At 40.5% G+C, this 22,402-nt stretch overlaps 1 protein-coding gene across 1 annotated transcript in view; it reads left to right on the plus strand.

Moving 5' to 3' along the window:
- The first annotated feature begins 15,231 nt into the window (after positions 1-15,231).
- The window catches only part of LOC117294004 (extracellular matrix protein 3-like), a 59,770-nt gene continuing 52,599 nt past the window's right edge, over positions 15,232-22,402 (plus strand). The window contains exon 1 of the mRNA XM_033776520.1: positions 15,232-20,461. Coding sequence (XP_033632411.1) covers positions 15,436-20,461 — 5,026 coding nt within the window. The 5' untranslated portion in view covers positions 15,232-15,435. The remainder of the gene's footprint in view (positions 20,462-22,402) is intronic.

Raw genomic sequence — 22,402 nt, forward strand, 5'->3', positions numbered from 1 at the left:
TTGGTTTGTTGGTATCGTTGTTTTAAAGGCAGTGGACACTATTGGTAATTTTCAAAGACTGGCCTTCACAGTTGGTGTCAACATATGCATAAAATAACTAACCTGTGAAAATTTGAGCTCAATCGGTCATCAAAGTTGCGAGATAATAATGAAAGAAGAAAACACCCTTGTCACACGAAGTTGTGTGCATTTAGATGGTTGATTTCGAGACCTCAAGTTCTAAATCTGAGGTCTCGAAATCAAATTCGTGGAAAATTACTTCTTTCTCGAAAACTATGCCACTTCAGAGGTAGCCGTTTCTCACAATGTTTTGTACCATCAACCTCTCCCCATTACTCGTTACCAAGTAAGGTTTCGCGCTAATAATTATTTTGAGTAATTGCCAATAGTGTCCACTGCCTTTAAAGGGACTGTATACGTTTGGTAATCACTCTGGTAACTAATGGCAATGAACCGTTGAATAGAAGCCTATGACTATGAGCAGCGTTTGATCTGTAAAGCTTTTTGAGAACCAGTTAACTTCAAAGTAATGTGGTTGTGTAAAAATATAAGTTTTTATGTCAAACATTGGAATCTGAGAAGCATTTTTATTTTACCTTTTAAAGGCACTGTACACGTTTGGTAATCGCATCAAAGACCAGTTTTGTCACTTGGTGTATCTCATCATAGGCATAAAATAACAAGCCTGTGAAAATTTGGGCTAAATTGGTCGTCGAAGTTGCGAGAAAATGATGAAAGAAAAAACACCCTTGTTGGACGAATTTGTGTGCTCTCAGATAGGAATAAAAGACTTCTAGCTAGAAGTCTTTTAATATATTACCTCTTTCTCAAAAGCTACGTTACTTCAGGGGGAGTCGTTTCCCACAATGTTGTATACTATCAACAGATCTCCAATGCTCATTACCAAGTCAGTTTCTAAGTTAATATTTGTTTTGAGTATTTACCAAGCGTGTTCCTTCCCTTTAAAAAATATTCTTCCTATTATATAGTGGACATTTCGGCAAATTCTAAAATTAAACGCAAACACCTTTTGAAATGAAATTTAAACAATTGTTAGCTTTATTGTATATACACATACAATTATAATATGGGAATAAGTTTAAAAGCAAAACCCAAATGGTTGGCTTTAATTGAACCACTTCTAATTTAAGCCCCAAATGATGACTACTCTGGATATACCATTATCTCGGTTTCCCGTTCGGGTGAATTTTGCGTGCAGTTGAGGCAAACCGAAAAACATACCCGTTGGATGTGGACGAGACGACAGTTGCAAAAATAAAGCACTTTTGGTCTGATGAGGGATGTAGCGTTTTTCCATCCCCCGTGAAATTAATTGCAGTAAAGCGGAACACCATAGGTTGTCTGGTCGACACCGAAGGTCCCAGCTCTTTAGGCGGGATGCGGTTGGCGGGAACACATTAATGTCATGACAACAAACACAAACCACAAGTTGTAATTAGTCTTTATCATTCATGTGATGCTTGTGTTATTGTAACAGTTATTTTTTTATTTTTTTTTTTAAGTCATGGTTTGCATCACCACGGCGGGTTTTCATGGTTATGGTAACGTGTAATGGAAAACAGTTACCGTAACATTTACGTGTGCTGGAGTGTTTTTGTGGATTTTGTTCAAATCTTATGTAAAACTTAGATTTTTAAAGGGAGAGTATACCTTTGGAAAATAAATATCAAAGACAATAAAAAGTTTCTTTAAAGACCACTACACTGGAGATATCATAAAACATTGTTAGAAATGATTGCCTTTAAAGGCAGTGGACACTATTGGTAATTACTCAAAAATAATTATTAGCATAAAACCCTTCTTGGTGTATGGGGAGAGGTTGATGGTATAAAACGTTGTGAGAAACGGCTCCCTCTGAAGTGCCATAGTTTTCGAGAAAGAAGTAATTTTCCACGAATTTGATTTCGAGACTTCAAATTTAGAACTTGAGGTCTCGAAATCAACCATCTAAACGCACACAACTTCGTGTAACAAGGGTGTTTTGTTCTTTCATTATTAATTCGCAAGTTCGATGGCCGATTGGGCTCAAATTTTCACAGGTTTGTTGATTTTATGCATATGTTGAGATATATCAACTTTGAAGGCTAGTCTTTGACAATTACCAATAGTGTCCACTGCCTTTAATTGAGGTAGGCATATGTATATTTAGAGGAAACTGTCATTATTGCACCCAAACACAAAGGCTTCAGACATGAAGCCTCTCTCAGGCATCTGAAAGCACACATATTTATGCAACAATATTGTGTTGGTTTCTTTCAGTACTTTCTTGCAACTTCAATGACCAATTGAGCCCTAACCATCCCCATTTGCACCTAGCCCCGCCCTCATTTGCACCTAGCCCCGCCCTCATAAAAATAATGCTTGGATGGGGGGGGGGGGGGGCATCTGATACTTGAATCTTCGCCACCAACACATTCATCCTAACGTCTTTTCTTGACAAAGACAAAACTAGTCTTGAAATCAAGTCGGTAATTGTTAAGCGCGGTGTAGTTACGGGGACGGTACACACCCTCGATCCCAGCCACGCGATACCTACGACCGTTACGTTGCATGAATGTACAATAATCGCATTGTGACTGTTGCACGAACGGCAGAATGTGTGTTTTTGTGTGTGATTTTAACAGGCAGCGCTAACGACTTGTCATCAAGTCTAAGACACAACAAGCAAAACACTTTAATTGGGAGAAAGATGCCTATCGACTTGAAAAGTTCAAAATAATTGGGCGCTGCTGTTTTATTGGGCACTGCTGCTTTATTTTGCAGCCAAGCCCCTTCCAGAGGGGCATCGAACCTCGATGGGGATGGGTCCTTGTCTTCTCACGGTCAAAGGAACTGCTTTAGAAGTTAAAGGTTTATCACCCTAATTAGCATCGTCCCCCAATTAAACCCAATCGGAAACATCTTGTCGTTTGTTCACGCCTCCGCGAATTATTCACACTAAAAATATACCAGTGTTTTGCAGTAGTGTCGAAATGAACACTGAGCGACAGTGTCCACCAGGGCATCTCAAGTTTCCCAACTTCCCAAGTTATTAAAAATTGCATTTTCCTCAAGATTGTAGGTAAATGACGTAAAAAAAAAGGTGACCTCACACTAAAATCAGTCTAGCTACTTGATAATATTAATGTGTACTGATCGTTAGGTCATGGGGGTCTTACTGTATTGTCCAATTACATTTCATAGCATCGTGTACCAAATAGAAGTAAATCATCTTGCCATTTTGTTTACGCCTCCACGAACCAATTCACACTAAAAATACACAATTTTGTGTTAGTGTCAATATGATCACCAATCAAGTGTGTGCATTGTAAGCTTCCCAACTTCCTAAGTTGATTTAAAGTTGCGAAGCATTTTCCTCAAGATAATTGACGTAAGAAACAAAATGATATTGCAACTTTTTGTAAACAGTACCATCGTGCAAGCCCGTCTCAAAATAGTTTACAAATAGCAAGGGTAACATGCGGGCTTTGGAATATCAGGATGGAAAAGGCGTAGCCCACATCATCTGAAAGGTCGGGGGAATGGACTAGCGCCCTCTGTTGATCACAGCAAACACCAACCATGGAGAAGTAAGAAATGCTTTTAGCCCCCCCCCCCCCCTACTTGCAAGTTACTGTTACATCATAAAGACACTCTTCTCTGGTATACCTTTATTTTAGTGTTGCAGAGAGATCGATGCGTTGCTTGGAATATTTTGGTCAATACTACTGAAATAATAATGTTGGCCTATACTCGTCAGGCAGAAATATGCGTGGTTTAATATCTCTTAGATATTTTTTTCTCTGTACATCAAAATTGCCACTGTCTCTGTCGTAGTGCTTTTCAATAATAGGGAATTTTTGTTCTTCTTAATCGATTAAAAACAAGGGAATCCTTAACCAAAATTAGGAATATTTTTAAGGATGGCCATTCTATACTTCATAAAATTAACATCGGTTAGGACATGGGAGTATACAGTCTGCCTTTTTTTTATCACGGGAACTTGAATGTGACGAGCTGTGTACACACTTGGCACTTCCCCACAACGTCTCTGTTTTGTTTTTGGTCAGAATGCATCGGAAATGACACTTTTACGGAAGACAGATAAGTCTAAAAATAAAATAAAAAACCCACACAGACAATGTTTTATGTAAACACTCATGAAAGGGCGGCACCGCCGGACACAGCAAAACATTCCGAGATGAAATAAAACCGATTCCTTGAGAATTCTAAGAACATTTTGTTGGGAGAGACATGGCATCCTGACCACATTCTACCCACATAATTTGTATCCCTCAATATCCTTATTGTAAATAAACTCAGGAAGCTGTTGGGAAAACCCTATCATAAAATTTAAAGGGGTCTGCAAGGTTAACTTAAATTTTGTAATGCACTCATTTCAAGATTCAAAATGGCAGCCGAACCCAGTTAGTTTTTTTTTTACTGGTTTTATTTTGACGAGTACAATTCATTTCGTCCCTCAAAGTTCCCAATTCAAACACACAACAATACAACACACATATGCAACAAACCTATGAACATTGTCTTACAAAGATATCGCGATCCTGTTCGATTCCTGAAATATAATGATAATTATTCAGTCAAAATGGCATTGGGTTTGATCTTTTGGGAATTTACAGTACAGACCCATTTTACTTTTGATGTCCGATAACGTCATCGTTTCAAATTTCGCCTTGGAAAGAGTATACATGACATTAATTCACAAAGTTAGGTTTGAGGCTTTACTTCCCATCCTTTTAGTACAGTTCAACATGTATTCAATCTGGATTTTAGTGCAAAAATGGCCTTTATTGGCCACCTTTATCAATATTGGGGTGCTGTAGTTTCAAAAAAGTTAGAAACAATTTTTGTAGGGCGTCTTCATCCTTCAAAGAAAATGGCTGACATTCTTTACATTAAAATTTGGCCCGTATCTCAATATTACCGAGTAAAAATGGTGGCAAAACCCATGTTATGATACATGGGACTCCATTTAAACACATGCCTTGAGAAGTGAACCCCCCCCCTCCCATGGTGCATCCTCTCGCCATGGTTCCCCCTATAGTGGTTGTGGGTAATCAGGGGTTTTGAATACATTGTGTGTGGTGGTTGGGGGGGGGGGGTGGTGGGGTTGGGTTCAGCACATACAAGCTATGCTAGTTTTATGTTCTTCCTAGCCCTCCGTGATCTGATGTAGGCCAAAGTTGCAAGAAAGTCTTGTAAAGTCGATCGTCCCATTGGAACTGTGAATATTGACTGTCTTAAATTACATGTACATACATACATACATACAACTAAATATTTATAAAGCGCCTTTACATCAAGATCAAAGCGCTGGAAAGAGCAAGACCAATGGAACTATAAATACAACAAATTACATCTGATACAAGTGAGTTTTGCAAGTCCTACACAGTCTAATCAGCTTTCGTTTGATTCATCCAAAGGCCCCTAAGTTTAACATTGAATTTTAAAGTACCATTGAGACTTTGAGTTTTCTTGACTTGGCCGCACTTACAACTTTACTGAATAATAAACCAATTAAGCTTAATTGACTTTTTAGGGCACGGGTCAATTTTCTCGAAGACCTGTTGGTTTAATTTACGTTCTCTATCGAGACTTTGGAGCCAAGTTAAGTGGGTTTATACACTTAACAAGAGGTATGCCACGCCCTTCCCTTATAATGGGGACTTCATTAGTGCTTTTAGCTCTACACAAACCTTAGGCTTCATTATACAACACGCTTACAGCTATGTTGATTATGCAAACTGCACAATGCACACAATACATGTACTGTACATGTACTATACATTGTACACGCAAAGTTTTTAGCATGTGAAAGTAGTCCCGGCTACAGACTCCTTTAGGCTTTACCAGTCAGGCGTATTCTATGCACGGTTGTCAAGTCTAGCCGTGTACCCATCAATCACTGGTTAAAGCTACTGGGGACGTTGAGGGTAGACTTGTTTCAAGCAGACGGGCTTAAACGTTTCCTCATCCGTTTAGTGGTGGGGTTTGAAGAACAAAACAGAGAGAATCCATCATCAAGTCAGTGCTTTCATGGTTTAAACCACAATGGTTTATTTCTCACTTAATCATACGCTCTTTGGTATGGAGTATAGAGCAATTTTCTTGATGGTTAAGGCTTTTTTTCTCTCCCATTTGGAAGAAAGACATTATTCTAATATTAATAAGGTTCCCTTTACCAAGGAAATAATGCCTTGGTGCCCTCATGCTCTACATCCATTGTGTCCTTGCCCTGCAAAACGAAACATACATGGCTGATGATAGACTTCTATCGTCCACTTGTTGAATCGTGTTAAACAAACTTCGATGCTTCGACACAAGTTTAATTTCATTTACCGTAATTATATGATTCCCACCAATCTTTGTCGTGTTACCTTTTGTGCAATACGCGATATTAAATACAGATCTCTACTTCTACAAGAATGGGCCATACTATGTTTCAGAGTCTCAGTTTAGGTTTTGTGGTGCAATCATTTTGAAATTCAAGATGGCGGCCGAACCAGCTATGGTTAATGGAATACCAGATCATAAACTTGAATTATCTGTGATTATTGTATACTAAGGGCGGCCGTGCAGTAAGTCATTGGCTTTTTGGTCCCCTATCCAGCAAACAAAATGGACTCACAGTTCACTACATCAGAGTTGGTGCAAATCCCCCTTACCTCTCCAAAATTTAAACATACTCAATGATTTAAACGATGGGCCAAACACACGAAGTGTCAAAATCATTCCCAATTGTTCCGACGAGTGGGACTTGGTCAAGTCTACCGTAGTCTATTCCTGTATCGTCGGCTCTAACAAGTATCATGGCAACAGGGAGACGGTGTTGAAGGTTCGAGCAAAGTTTAGGTCTACCCGCGATAAAAAGAAAAACTTGCGGTAAGCCAAAAAGCCCGGTGGCAAAGGAAATCATGTCTGGGCTGAAAAAAAGTCTGGGCCTTTACTTCGTTTTCGAACTTATTTGTTATGAATGCTTTGTAAAGCGAATGTTATTTAGACAGATGAGGTACATTTCTGTTTGTCTAAATTTGATTTCAAATTGTCACATGGTTGTCCTTCTCGTGCTATATAAAATATCCAGCTTGTGGTGTTTTTTAAACGATAATATGGGCAGCCCCCCCCCCCGAAATACAAGCAGTCATTACTTAAAATTGTCATATGGTTGTACTTCTCGAGCTATAAAATAATATTAGACAACTTCTGATGTTTTCGAAACTATAATGGGTAACACCCCCACCCCCTTACACGCACTTATTACTGATTATGTATCATAATATTTTTGGAAGTTGGAATCCTTCCTCACGCAATGTGCCCCATCTCGACAAAACAACTAGAATCAGCAAATTATTTTGAAAACATAAGCGTACAAAGTGAAAACTTAAAGTGAATTGATTAAGTCTGACAGAAATCCGGGCCATGCTCTTGTAGCTCAGGGACACTATTGGTAATTACACAAAATAATTATTATCGTAAAACCTTACTTGGTAACAATTACCAATAGTTTCTAGTGTCTTTAAATGATAAGACAAACTCGATTTGTGGTCGTGTAAAACTACAGTTATACGGAGAGAGAGAGAAAAACCAAAACATCATGTAATAAACCACACGGGATCTGACTGAAATTTTTTCTTTTTTTAGATAACTTTTGGTTGAAAAAAAAATATATATATACATATCACTAGGTCCCACCAGGCTACCCCTTTTCATACTTTAAAACCAGAAACATTTCAGATGACATTGTGAACGTCTGCTTTACATCAGGTTCTTTGTGATATGCTGATGTCTAGTCGTACTATGTTCGTTTCTTACAGAGGCGATATACAAAAAAGTTTATTTTCCAAGGTAGGTGGTGGCTTGTTTTGGGGTGAGCCCGGGGAGCGCACGCCAGGGTATAGGGGTCGGGGGGTTGGGGGGTTGGTGGGGGGGGGGGGGCTATGACTTTCGGGTTCGCTTTCCTGCCCGCCTGTTCAGTAGCCGATCAAACATCTTAAGATTGCCAATCAGAATCAACGGTTAATGTGTTAGTTTATCATCTGTTCTTTGCTCTATTAGTTTATTCCCCACATAGCTAAGCTGCCACACTTCTAACTTTCTGGAATTTTTTTTTTAATAACTGGCACCAGATAGACATCAACAAGGGAGATAAACTAAAAAACAACAACACTCGTGTACTTCAGGGTGTACTTGCTCATCGGCAATGACCAAACAATATCCCAATTAACCCTGAGAGATGAACGTTTATCAGTCCCTCTCGATCAAGATGACCCGTAAACAGGACACTTATTGGGGCCTAATATAGCCTCATTAACGTCAACTAGCAAGGCTTTTAATAACAAGCAGGATGCTCAGCCGGACACAGGAACCTCCAAATAACGGGTTAAGCCGAGCCATGAGCCGAGAGACTGCAGCAGATGGGGAGAGGACCCCCTTCCGCTGTTACTGCCATTGGTCAACGAGGGGGGAACTGCCGTGAGCAACGCTGATGGATGGAATTATTGCCTCCTGGGGGCGCCACTAGAGTTGAGAGGTCATGCAGTGGTCAGTGACCTAGCCTGCGAATATCCACAGGTTTTTCCCCGAGAATTATCATTTTCTTATGGAATTTTTGTAAAGGGGGTTAAATTTGCTTTTGCAGACTGAAAACGAAATCCATTGTTATTATTATTTTTTGTAACGTATTGAAATACTGGAGATTTCTTCATGAAATAACCAGCTTGATTGAGATTGCTTATGTACGAAGGCAATATCGTCCTCCTCCTACAACTAGCCTGTTGAAATACTCTGTAATAATAAAAAAAACTTCACGGTCCGTTGGCCAAGGAGAGACGAACAGCCATGGAAATGAAATTCCACGATAGGATTTGTGATATCTTACAGCGGTCATTGACCCATTGTTTCGTTTTTAGTGAAAACATGGCTGCCTATCGATATTGCTTGTGTGGAGTGTGACTGCCCATCGGTGGCAGAGGGGACGTACCCCTCCCCAATTGATGTCAGTGTGTGTGTGTGTGTGTGTGCCCCGTCCCACTCTATTTCAAATCTTGACCTTTTATTTTATTAACTTAAAAGGAGCACGTTGCCTTGAATCGGAAGCGTTCGAAACCGTTTGTTATGAAATGCATATAATGGTTAGAGAGAGATTTTAAAAGTAGAAAATAATGATCCACACAAGTATCACTCGAAATTGCTCGGTTTTCTTTTTACGTCGCGAACTATAACACGGTCGGCCATTGCATATTTGTGTGGATAATAATTCCAATGTTTTGAAACTATCATTTACAAGCTGACGATATATATATATATACATGTGTTTACACTATTAACGCCAGGTTATATAGTACTGGCATTTAAACAATAGTGCTGCAAAGGGGATTGCTTAAAGTCACCTGGAAATATAATTTATTTTTCTTTCAAACATAAGAGTATATGCTTACGAACAATAAAACAATTTTTTTAGTAATTGTTTGTCACGATTTATATGATTAAAAAATATATAAAGTTGTTTGGGGGGCTGACTCCGCCTACCCCTGTTGTGACGTCAATCGAGGCAGACTTTGCATGCAATGCGTGTAGTAAACACACGTGCAAAGTACATGTACGTCCAAGTCGTGAGTTGGTACGTTTCAAAAAGTGTTTTTCTGCATTCAGCAGCAATACACCTGGTCGGCATTGCCGGAAAAAAACAAAAAAATCTTTTTTTGAAACGTACAAACTCACGACTTGGTCCGTACATGTACTTTGCACGAAGCAAAGTCTGCCTCGATTGACGTCACGAACAGCGCCCTCTCGGGTCGGGGTCTACTCTTAAATTTGTAAATAACATAAGAACTGATTTTTTAAAACCTTAGTTAACTGTTTATTCACATTCCACTCATCAAAACACATATATTAGTGACAAAAGCTTTATTTAAAAAAAATACCACTTCCAGGTGACTTTAAGAAAAAGGCAAATGTAACTTTTGCCAAAAGTGCCCCTCGGACAAACGGCCCACCTATTTTGTGCCCCCTAAAAGTTTACCCTATTCCGCATGCACTGTGCCCATCGACACGACTTCAGAGGGGAAAAGTGACTGCCCACATTAATTCTAAAAGTTGATACCCGCCCCCACACTCTTAACTCATAGAGGTTCCTCCATTTAATTCTACCTCAATGCTTCACTGTCTCCTTCATTGATACAATGGGAGACCCATGGTTAAAAAACCACAAGGACCTCCGGACTGCGTCCGTCTTTGAGTTTTGCTAATTGCACTGTTTGTAATACGGGCTTTCTCTTTGACTTGCTGTTGGAGATGCACAAGGGGCGGGGGGTGCATGTCAAATCAATGACAAATACATCTTTTAAAAAGAGAAAGCAGTAATTTGTGTCTTTCTTTTTACGATGGGAAATAGCATTACAAACTTTTGTTTACGGCCAATTATTTAACCATGCATGACTCCATGCTTGAACTATACCGATTTTATGTGAACAAAACCACACATGACCACTGTCAACTAAAAACAGACATTCTGCATGTTATAAATACCTATAATATTCTCCGGTCTTAAAACTCGGAAGTTTGAAACAGAAAAGACCTCCTTGGCATATAGTAAGATTAAAAACATGGGTCATAAGTTGCAACATGGTGCAATATAATTGCAGCCAATACACAGTTCTTTTTCTTCTCTCTCTCCGAATAATTGTATCTCTTTATCTTAATTTGTCACACCTTATTGGGGTGTGGTCTCAACATGGAGGTAGAACTCTACTCTACCTATAGAATTGGTTGAAAGCATGGATAATTGTTCAAGTCATCATTGTGTTCATCTTGCGTGTTCCGCCCCGCAGTGCACCCAAGTGACGGAACACCCTTTTCCTCGATAAGCACTGACAAACGCGAATTAAATTGAGTTTTGTTGCAACCATAAACGAGGATGGGGAAATGATAGCGGACTGTTTTATTCTTTATTTTATAATTTTGGATCTGATGTGTAAAGGGGAACTCAACAAAGATGCGGTCCAAATAATATGATTATCTAATGGCCCACACCAAATCATGGATAGTGTTCGCGTCTGGGCTGTGAACTTCAAAGTCAATTCAATTGAATTTGAAATATTGTCACTTTAGTCTTTAAGAAAATTTAGTTTGAGTTCCCCCCCCCCCTGCAATATAATTACTACTATTTCTCGAAAATGCATGCTTATTCTACATTAGATTTAGAGAATAAAGAAAAATTAGCTGTGGCAAACTGCTTACCAACCAAACTAATCTATGGTATAAACGATGAAAGACAAAAAGTTTTTACCCTAGCATACCAGAGTCCTTTCTCGAAAACCAACACATTTAGTCTGACCGGTTTGTCTCTGGCAAGACAGCAGGACAAGTTCTTATCAGAATTTAAAGGTACACGTTAACTTGGATCGGTCGAGTTGGTCTTTGAATAGCGTTTGTAACGTTTGTAACAAAATGCATATGATTAGAAAGATATTTTAAAATAGAATATATTGATCCACACAAGTATCAGTCTAAACTGTTTGGTTTTTCTTATACCTCGTCGACAAACACGGTCGGCCATTTATAGGAGTTTTCCTTTTACTTTGCGAACTAACACGGTCGGGCATTTACGGGAAATGTTTGACTCCAATAAATGGCCGACCGTGTTAGTTAGCAAAGTAAAAGGAAAACCACGCAATTTCGAGACAGATGTATGTGGATCATTGTATCCTACTTTTAAAACATCTTTCTAACCATATTTTTTTATGCATTTTAAAAACAAACGGTAACAAATGCTTTTCAAAGACCAACTCGACCGATCCAAGGCAACGTGTTCATTTAAGTACAGTCTCCTGAAGTTCCTAGTCTACTCATAGGCAGTAGACAAATAGTCGGACAGTTCTTATACAAAACCAATCTACAAACGGAACGAAGTATATAGACTACCAGATGTTGTTAACACAAACTGAAATATACATTGATTCCTCGCCATGAAATGCTTCAAAACACATACGCACAAATTAAGGTTATAACAACCAATAAGGGCAATTAAAGGTAAAATAATAAACGTTGTGTTGAATAGTGTGGAAGGTATGGGGAGAATGTTTGGAAATTGTAGGTAGTTTAACTAACGGTAGTCTTACAAGCAATGACAGCCATTTTGAAAATTGGAGACTCTGACATTGGCCGCCATCTTTGATCCAAATAAAATTGAAACGTGCACGACTACACTTTCAGCCAATGATAATTCAGTCTTTCAGTGAGGGGACTGTTTTAGGGGCTCGAAATGAGTCAGTAAAAGGGACGTGGAAACTTTTTCATCTCATCATCAATTATGAACATGTGTTTCAAGACACATTGGCTGTTTTTGTGGAAGGTTACACCTAAATCCCTCTCTATGGTTAGTGTCTGGTTTAGAGGACGAAACAGCGTCATCTGTTGTTGAAATTGCTCCAATGACGGGCGGTCTCACTTCCTTTATGAGCAAGCAGTGCACTAGATCAAGGTCCCGTGTTGGTCGGCGCTCCTGTCTGCCTTTCTGGAAAGGAAACAAATAAACCAAGGTGGAGGAAGAAAACTGAACATACTTATTTTTAGAATTGAGAGAGAAATTCTAGACACAACATTTTGGATATTTTGAGTAAATTAATTCAGATAAGAAGTATCTTGATCAGTGTGTGTGTGGGCTGCTGGGCGGGGTGGGCTCGTTTTTCTATCTCTTAAAATATTTATTATACACTCTTTCTCGAAAAGGGGAACATTATTATAAACATTTTTTCAAAATTCAAGCAAAATATTTTAGATTTAATTATAATTATGTGGCATATTTGGGGAGGTCTCATTAGTAAATTTATAGGATTTCATTTAACAGCGATGGACGCAGGATTTCACGTCTGCTTCAAATCGCTGCGATACCCGCTTCCAAAATATACGACTCGAACTATATCTAGCTACCGGGTAAACTCGGTGGTGTTGGTAAGACACTTCTCTATATGCTTATGTTAGGGTTCTAATCCCACCCGAGTAACCTATAATGCCTGTGATTTTTTTCACAGAGCTCGGGAAAATACTGAGGATACAGTGTTAGCACACATCGGTTTATATTGGTAAAGCCAAACTCAATCTTCGCAACCCCCGATGCACCTGTTTCCTTCTATTAAACCCATTTATAGTATTATTAGTGAAAATTGTTGGTGAAATAATTTCTTTCAATTCTCTCTGACCCATTTTTATACATCTGCTTAAATGCCTACAGGTGTTTCGATGCTGTGTAGACTGCCATTTCCTTCGTTGTAGTTGCTATGGAATAATGACATTAATGTACTCACAGTCTGGTCAAAATTGCAGCAACACTGTCTGAATTATATTAAAATGCACGGTCCTGGAATTTCACATTTGAGAGGGCAAGGTAATTTTGTATTTTGCATAGGACAATTTCGAAGAAGGGGCACGAAGGCCAAGACCAGGGGCAGGGGGGGGGGGGGGGCATGGCCTCCGTGGCCTCCGAGTAATTACAGACCTGAAATTTGACTTTGAATTTGCGGGTCGCCTCTTTGTTATTTGTAACATGTAGTCTTCTTTCCAATTCGCCCCAGTTTTAGCTGATAGGCTTTTTTTTTACTGTATGTTCTTGTGATGACATGACTTGAGCGTCTTGGAGCCGAGACTATGTACACCTTGCCACGGCCTCGTTACGCTCTGCTCCAATCCACCCCACCCCATCTTACCTGGAATTTGATGGGCAGAATTAAGGGTTATTCACAATAGTCCTCATTGCATAACAACTGAATTGCAACTACATGTACATGTATATTATCACATGTATATAACATCATGGGGGGGGGGGTTGAATCTAATTCTACCTCTGTAATTACATGATACAAACTAAAAAGTACATCATAAAGGCAGGGTTTACTTTTGATAATTGTTTCAAAGAAAGTAGTATCGTCACTTGGTGTATCCCAGCATGTGCATAAAATAACATGTTTGGGATCAACATTGGTCATCAAAGTTTGTAGAACATAGAAAAACACGCTTTGCATAGGATTGTGCTTTCAGATGAATGAGAAAGGCTTCTTGCTTTGAAGCGTTCTCAGATTCATAGTAGAGAAAAATTACTCTCAAAAACTACATTCTTTCAAAGGGGTCGCTTTAAACAATAGTTTATAAATTCTACCTCTCAACAGCTCTCAGTGGTCTTTACCGAGACACCTGTTCATGGTCATCAGATTCTAGAGTAATAATTCCCGAGGTATTACACACCCTTTAAAAACAGAAAGATACGCAAAATCAATCGAGCAAAACTATTGCTCCATGGTTAATATCTACAACATATATATATCTCCCTAATGGGCTGGAGAGTATATATACAAAGCTGCTGAACAACAAATATATTATAAACTGTTTACGAATACAAGAGCTTTTTTAGTTTGTCACAGATTCAGTTGGTATACAGTTTGATTTGTCCGTGATTTTATGCCAAATCACCCTCGAAAAAAAAAACCAAGAGAGTCACAGGGTCCACTATATAATCAAATGTTGTCAAAACACTTATATAATAACACTTGTTAATTTATGTTCTTAAATTAATTTAATAAATGTAAAACACGTTGGAGTGTTGTCAAAGACAGAATGATTTATTATTATTAGCACATCATTTGCTTTCAAATACAACACAATTATTATGTAATGAATCTTGAATCAGCGAGATCTGTTTATCATTTTATTCAATCAAAAAAAAAGTACACACACGGTAGGAATTTGTACATTTTCCTAATAACCATTATGGCAGATGCCAGTATGTGCAGGTATGTACATGCGGGATTTACAGTGCATCACTGCATCGACTTCAAAAGTCACTGAAACTTGCCCTATTGAAACCCCGCCCACTTCAGCTCTTCGCGATAAAAAATGATAGCACCTGATAACGCATCGAAAAATAATCCCACCTTTACACAATACAGTTACTTGACAGTGTCTTTCCGGCAGTGGTTATCGAAGTAATTTATCGCAAACTGTGTATGGAGGATGCTTGAAAAGAAATAAAAATAGCTGTGAAAGTACTTGGTTTTGTCGGTGGACTATTGCGGAGTACTATCTAACTGTGCGTGATTTGCCCGGGTCATCCGTGTGTTTGTGGTGGCCCAGATTTTTACCGTGAGTGTGGCATGTGTGGGGGAGATCGTGTTGTATATATACAATCAGAACGTCCACTCTTTACTCATTCATGCACAGTGTGTGGTTCGCTGCACAGGTGGCTTAGAGAGAATACCAACTCGGGGGCTGTAACTCTTCATAGTTTCAACGCCGTGAAGCAAGCTTCTGATCGGGCGGTGTGGTGAATTTGACTTTTTCTTCGTGTGAATTTTTTAACAGTGTTTAGCCAGCACTGTGTAAAGTTTCTGCCTACAGACTTGGGGCTGTGAATTCTCCGCCACGATGGCAAGAACTCTAGCGCTTTTCGTTGGCTTAGTCGCCGTTCTCACAACAGGAGTTGCCGGCCAGGGTGCCGATTTCTCGCTAGGTACCGCCACAATTCGTGGTGATACATTGCCGCCGGTTGTAGTCAGCCAACCTCAAGACCCCGTTTCGGCGTCCAACGAGATAATTCAGCGAAACACCGGTATCAATGTTGCATTTGGCCGCTCCAAGGTTCTTGAACCAGAGACCGAACTGAAGATAAACGTCCAACCCGGCGACCGGTGTGTGGTGTATGTACTCTCGGATCCTCTCTCGCAGATTCCAGGACGTCTCACCCCAAATCGGTTCCCTTGTGATTTCGGTTCTGGCGACGTCAAGTACGTCCACTTTGGTTCCCGTATCCCCATGCGGGATCGAGTCAAGCTCCAGCTTCGGTATGATACAGAAACCAGCACTATCATCATCCCATTCATGATTGACGTTACCGTCGAATCCAAGCAGCTCGTGATTGTCCAGAAGAGAGTTCCCCTTCGAGTTGCCGAGTTGATGGGTGAGAGCGACATTCTCGACGGTGCTAAGCTCGAGTTTGCCTTCGATCAATCCCAAACCTGCAAGGTGACCATCCTCAGCTCGGCCAGTGGATGGCCAAGATATGGACAGGTTGAAGGTGGAGCTGGACGTCTCGGTTCCATGATTGACTGTGATGAGTTCTTGGCTCTCGGCATCACTTACCTCCACACTTCCCTCAACGATTCCCCCAGAATGGACCACATCCCCATGGTTGTCGAACTCCGAGATGCTGACGGCAATGTGGTACAGCAAGAGTACTTCCAGGTCGATGTGAGAATTGATGAAGGTGCAGAGAACAACCCACCGAGCTTCAGCAACAGCGTAATGATGGTGTTGGAGTTGAACCAGTTCATCATGACAGCCATTACCCCAGATGTCATCGCAGCTGAGGACATTGAGACAGACGCAGATAAGTTGGTTTTTAATATTACTGTCCCACTAGGCCCTGGTGAGGGGTACATTACAAGTACAGATGACCGAAACCTCCCCATCTCCTCTTTCACCCAAGAAGATGTCCGTAACCTAAAAATAGCTTATGTACCTCCAGCAGAAGATTCCAATGAGCAGAGAATTTTCCAGTTTGAACTTGAAGTTGTGGACTCTGAACTTGCTACCTCAGAACAAAATGCTGTCATGATTGTTGTTAACCCGAAAAATACCATGGCCCCAGTTGCAACTAGAAATGCTGGTCTCACAATCTTTGAAGGGCAGGTCCGTGCAATTCTCCCCGACCAGAATCTCCAAATTTCTGACGAAAACAATCTTTGGGACGTAGTTATTGCTCCAATTAGTGGCCCATCTCATGGTACATTGAGAGTTAATTTGCAACCAAGAAAATTCTTCACCACTGATGAGCTTATGGCTGGCGTAGTCACTTACCACCACGATGGGTCCGAGACCTACAGTGACAACATCATTTTCAGAATGAACGACGGCAAAAATGAGACAGAGTTTTTGTTCCCAATCACCATGGCTCCTATTGATGATCAGCCTCCAATTGTTGATGTCAATACTGGTATTTTGATCCAAGAAAAAGAACTTAAAGGTATCATCAATACTATCCTCAGCGCCACTGATGTTGATTCCGACGATAGCACCATTCGTTTTATCCTTGAGCCACCCTACTCCATACAAGGCAACATGGTTATCAGACAAGATGTACTGCCGGCAGATCCTCAGAACTGGCAGCTGACTGGCGGTTTCTACGAGAGAGCAGTCACCGAATGGACTCTTGATGATATCCTCAGTGGTCGTCTTCACTATCGTCACAATGGTGTTCACAACTCAGATATTGTCATGGACAGATTGCTTTTCCGTGTTGCAGACAGTGGCCCTAATCTTTCACCTGTAAATGAGTTTGTTGTCAAGATCATGCCTGTTGATGATCAGCCACCGTACCTGTATCCTGGCACTGACCTAGAGATGTCTGTTGATGAGTTTGCCATCACTATCATTAAGAAGCCTGATCTTAGATACACCGACCAAGACAGTGAAGACCGTAACTTGTACTACACCATTACCGACCAACCAAGAGACTTGGACCCCAACAACCCACTTCCAGCTGGTCAAATCGTTTTGGTTGAGACTCCGGACACCGCTATTACAAACTTCTACCAAAGCCAGATCAACCATCTGAAGATTGCCTACAAGCCACCAGGCATTGAGCTCGGTATTACCCCACGCCTTGTCCAGTTTGTCTTTTCTGTTAAAGACGAGAATGGCAACCTTGTTTCTGGCCAGCACTTTGACATTTTCCTCAATCCAGTAGACAACAAGCCACCAAGCGTCACCAACACGGGTTTCTCTGTTTCAGAGGGAGATGAGATGGTCTTCGATCTCAGCATGCTTGATGCTTACGACACAGACACAGACAGTTCTGAATTGATCTTCAACATCAAGACTATTCCAAACTACGGTAACATCATGATCGACGGAGTTCCAATGCAGCCGGGTGACACCTTTACTCTGGATGACATTTCTCGTGGTGGCGTTACTTACACCAATAATGGAGCTGAGGAGTTCGGAGACATAATCGATTTGGAGTTGACCGATGGCATCCACACCGTACCAGTCACAATTCAAGTTAATGTGCGTCCAGTTGATGATGAAGCACCGACCCTTGACCTCCCACCAGGCACCTTGGGTTCCTTCCTTGAAGTCCCTGAGCAGTCGAGCAGCCTCATCACTAACAACATCCTCAGTGCATCAGATCCCGACACCGAAGATCTCCGTCTTACTTTCATCGTTGACCGTTTCCCCTTAGATGGCATTTTGGAAAACAACGGAATCCCCACTGCAGCCTTCTCACAACAAGACATTGTTAACGGCTACATCAGATACAGGCACACTGGTGGTGAGATCGGACTTACCAAGCGTGAAGACTCCTTCAACTTGACCCTGTCTGACATGTCTGATAAATGGGTGAAAGACAATACCGTAATCACACAGATCGAAGTCTACGTCACTATCCTTCCCGTTGACAACCTTGCTCCCAATGTGACCGTTGGCGATCTCTTCGATGTTGATGAGGGTGGCAAGTCTACAATCAATCTGGCACATCTCTCTGCAACTGACATCGATTCTATTGATGATGATATCGTCTGCACTGTCGTTGTTCAAACAACAAATGGCTACCTAGAGAACATTTCTCCTTCACCTGGCTCAGAGAAATCTCGTGCTGGAATTGCTATCAGTGCTTTTTCACTCAAAGATCTCCGTCTGAACCACATCAACTACGTCCAGAGTATGAACAAAGGGTCTGAGCCCCAAGAAGATCAGTTTACCTTCGCCTGCTCTGATGGCATCAACACAGCACAGACTTACTTCTTCCCCATTGAGATCAACCCAGTCAATGACGAGGAACCTCAGATCTTTGTGAGGGAGATCGTTGTTGAGGAGGGCGGCATGATTAAGATTGATCCAGTTTTCTTGAATGGAGTTGACGAAGATATCCCAGATGATGAACTTCACTTCCACATCATTGTCAAGCCAGTAAATGGAGATCTCATCCAATCCCGAGCTGACATCATTATCCCAGTCAAGAACTTCACCTTGGAGCAACTCCGCAGTGGTGTTGATATCTTCTACAAGCACGATGGCAGCGAGACCAGCTCAGACTCCTTCACTGTTACTCTTACTGATGGTGTCCATGAAGTTAGCGCCGTCGTTAACGTCATTGTCTTGCCAGCTGATGATGAGACTCCAAGACTCTCCGTCAATGATGGGCTTGATATTGAAATTGGCGATATCAGAACCATCACCAACCGTATCCTGCAAGCCACCGATCTTGATTCACCTGACTCTAATCTCACTTTCGTCGTCCGCTTGGAGCCCAGAAATGGACTTCTGCAGAGACTGAACAAAATCGATGGCACCGTTTTGGAGAACATCACCCTTGGCATGAACTTCACACAGTGGGAGATTGACAACCAGCGTATCCGTTACACTCATACTGGAACCGAAGGCGGCCGAGACCTCATCAAGTTTGATGTCACAGATGGCACCAATCCTCTGATCGATCGCTACTTCTACGTCAATGTTGACTATGTTGACAATGTCCATCCCGATGTTGTTAATGCTGGTGTGACACTTCAAGAAGGTGGGCGTGTCACCTTGACCACTGATATCCTCAGTACGAACGATATAAACAGTCCAGATGAAGATCTCGTTTTCACCATTGCCGAGGGACCAATCAAAGGACATCTTGAGAGCACCGATAATCCAGGTGTCCCCATCACTACCTTCACCCAACTTGATTTGGCCGGAAACAAGATCTACTATGTCCACACCCAAGATGATGAGATGAAAATGGACAGCTTCCAGTTCGAGGTCGCTGACGGCTTTAACACAGTAGTCCGCACTTTCCGTATCTCCCTCAGTGAGGTTGACAACAAGAAACCAGTTGTCACCTACACCAAGCTGATTATGAAGGAAGGAGCCAACAAACTCATCACACCATTCGAGCTCCGCATTGATGACACTGACACCAGAGATCCACTGAAGCTGAAGTTCACCATCACCCAATTGCCCGTCCACGGCAATCTCCTTCGTGACAACAGTGAAATTGTAACAATGTTCACCATGGACGACCTGAACGAGAACCGTATCAGCTACCAGCATGATGGCACCGAGTCCGACTCTGACAGCTTCTCCTTCATCGTCACCGACGGCACACACACCGACTTTGCCGTCTCCCCCAACCTTGAAGAGTTCACACGCACACCCCAGAAGATGCGCATCAAGATTCTACCGGTGGACAACGGCATGCCGCAGATTGTGGTCAACCGAGGGGCACCAACGCTGAACACCCTGGGCTCTGGACACCTTGGCTTCCTCCTCACCAACAAGTTCATCCGTGCTGAGGATAGAGACAGCGACGATAGCGGCCTTATCTACACGATCTCAACCCTACCCAGGTACGGGTACATCATGAACCTTGGACTCGGCAACATCAGCATTACCAACTTTACTCAAGGTGAGTCCCATTTAAACTTTATTTTCTTTTCGTGATGGAAAGAATAAGTCACTGATTTTGAATGGTCAAATAAAAATTGTCAGCTACAAATTTTCACAAGACATAGTTGTTAAAAATATCCTAACAAAATCAAATCGAGTATTTTTCCATTCATTATCATGACTTAACCTTTCCACACAAATCATTTTTGTTCTACCTCTTAAAATGTTTGAAAAGGCAAGAAACTCAGAGAAAAAAAGCTACTGTTCCATTGAAAAGTTTTTCTCGTTGAAATCTGAAGATGAAAATATTCAAAGAAAATCAAATCCATTATTTTTTTATTCATCCTTGTGACTTGCCCTTTTAATGCATTTCTTTTTTTATTCTACCATTTAAAATATTTGAAAAGGCAAGAGAGGCAGAAATAAAAAATAGTCAATTTATGATTTTGTCTTTGTTGTAAACTTTAAAATGTGAAGCAAAATGCAGATTCCATCAAATACAAAATTTTGTAAAACTTTGAAGTATCTTTCCTCCAAAGAACTTGCCTTTTCAAATAATGCTAAAATTACTAACATTTCTTGTACACAGTTGATTTTAAAAGAAATAACTTGATCTAAGTCTGGGATAGGGACTTTGTTTGGTTAACTTTGCTGTAATTTGTCTTCATCTCTGAACATGTTGAATATTTAACTTCCACTGTACTGTAAATGTTGCTAAAATTAGTTTGTCCTTGGGTATAGGATTGATATCTGCTTCGGTCTGTTGGTTTCTCTTAGACTTCCTTTTTGTAAAATGGCAGCGGATTTGCTTCATTGGTTTCATTTGGCATTTGTACTTTAGTCAAGAGCCAGGTTTTTCTGTGCTCTGTGACCCATTGAAAAAAAGGCACACAGGAAGTGGCTTTCAATAACTACTTGACAGTTTTCTTTTTCAACCAGTTCACTCTTTAGTTATTTTGTTTAAATCTGCATTGGACTTTTGTCTTTGGACCTTGGGAAAAATCAACAAAAATATCTGTTTTTGTTATTCCTGTGTATCTTACAGACTTATTTTTATGACACATCCCTGTGTTTTCGTGTTTGTGACAATGAATTATAAAGTTTTTTAGTCGTAACTTTACAGTGTAATTTACACTTTTGATCCTCATGCCAAGAAAAATTAACCATGATTATGAAAATCAAAACATCCGGAAGAAAAATAGACCTGATAAATGTACATTAGGTTTTACTGTCTCACAAAATAAGTTTACATGGCGCTGCCTGATGCTTCGTTTTTGGAAGAGGAAGGGCACCAAGGGCACCTGTATGAGGGCATTGTTAATTTGTACTGGAACATTTCAAGGGGGGCGACAGAGGCAATTGTCTTCGTTGCCTCTGTGAGATACGAGGCCTACATGACTTAATTTCTGTGTGAATGCACATGCCATTACTCTCCCTGTACAAGCAAACGTTTTAAAAGTACACAAACATGAGCCAAAGAAATAACCATTTCAGATTTGAATGTGAAAAGTGTTTCTTCCTTTCAGCTATGTTTGTGGTGTTTACATTCAAGCTAGCTGTTATACAGAAATGTTTGCTCTTAGTGGATTTGAGTGTGGGTTGTTCTTATGGGACATTTGTTCAACAGTACCTTTTTAGGGAGGGCATTCGTTGCCCACAGCATTTTAGCAATGTGTTCATGTTTGGCTTTAGAATAAGTGGCATTACTTTTCAATGAGTGTATAAACTCAAAGATCTTTTAAAATCAAAGATGTTGTCAGGAAACAGTTTCTTGAAGACAGAAACGTGTCATGGCCAAGATTTTCTTCTGTTTTAAAGGAAACGAAGAAAAAATAATTGTCCTTTTAAAAAGAAAAGGGAATTTAAATGAATATGTAATTTATATTGTGGTACACACTTTCAATTTCTGAGAAATATTGAAATTAAATGTTAGATCAAAAATAATAAAAACATAATTTCT

This window comes from Asterias rubens, chromosome 8 (assembly GCF_902459465.1).
Source record: "Asterias rubens chromosome 8, eAstRub1.3, whole genome shotgun sequence".
Classification (NCBI taxonomy): Eukaryota; Metazoa; Echinodermata; class Asteroidea; order Forcipulatida; family Asteriidae; genus Asterias; species Asterias rubens.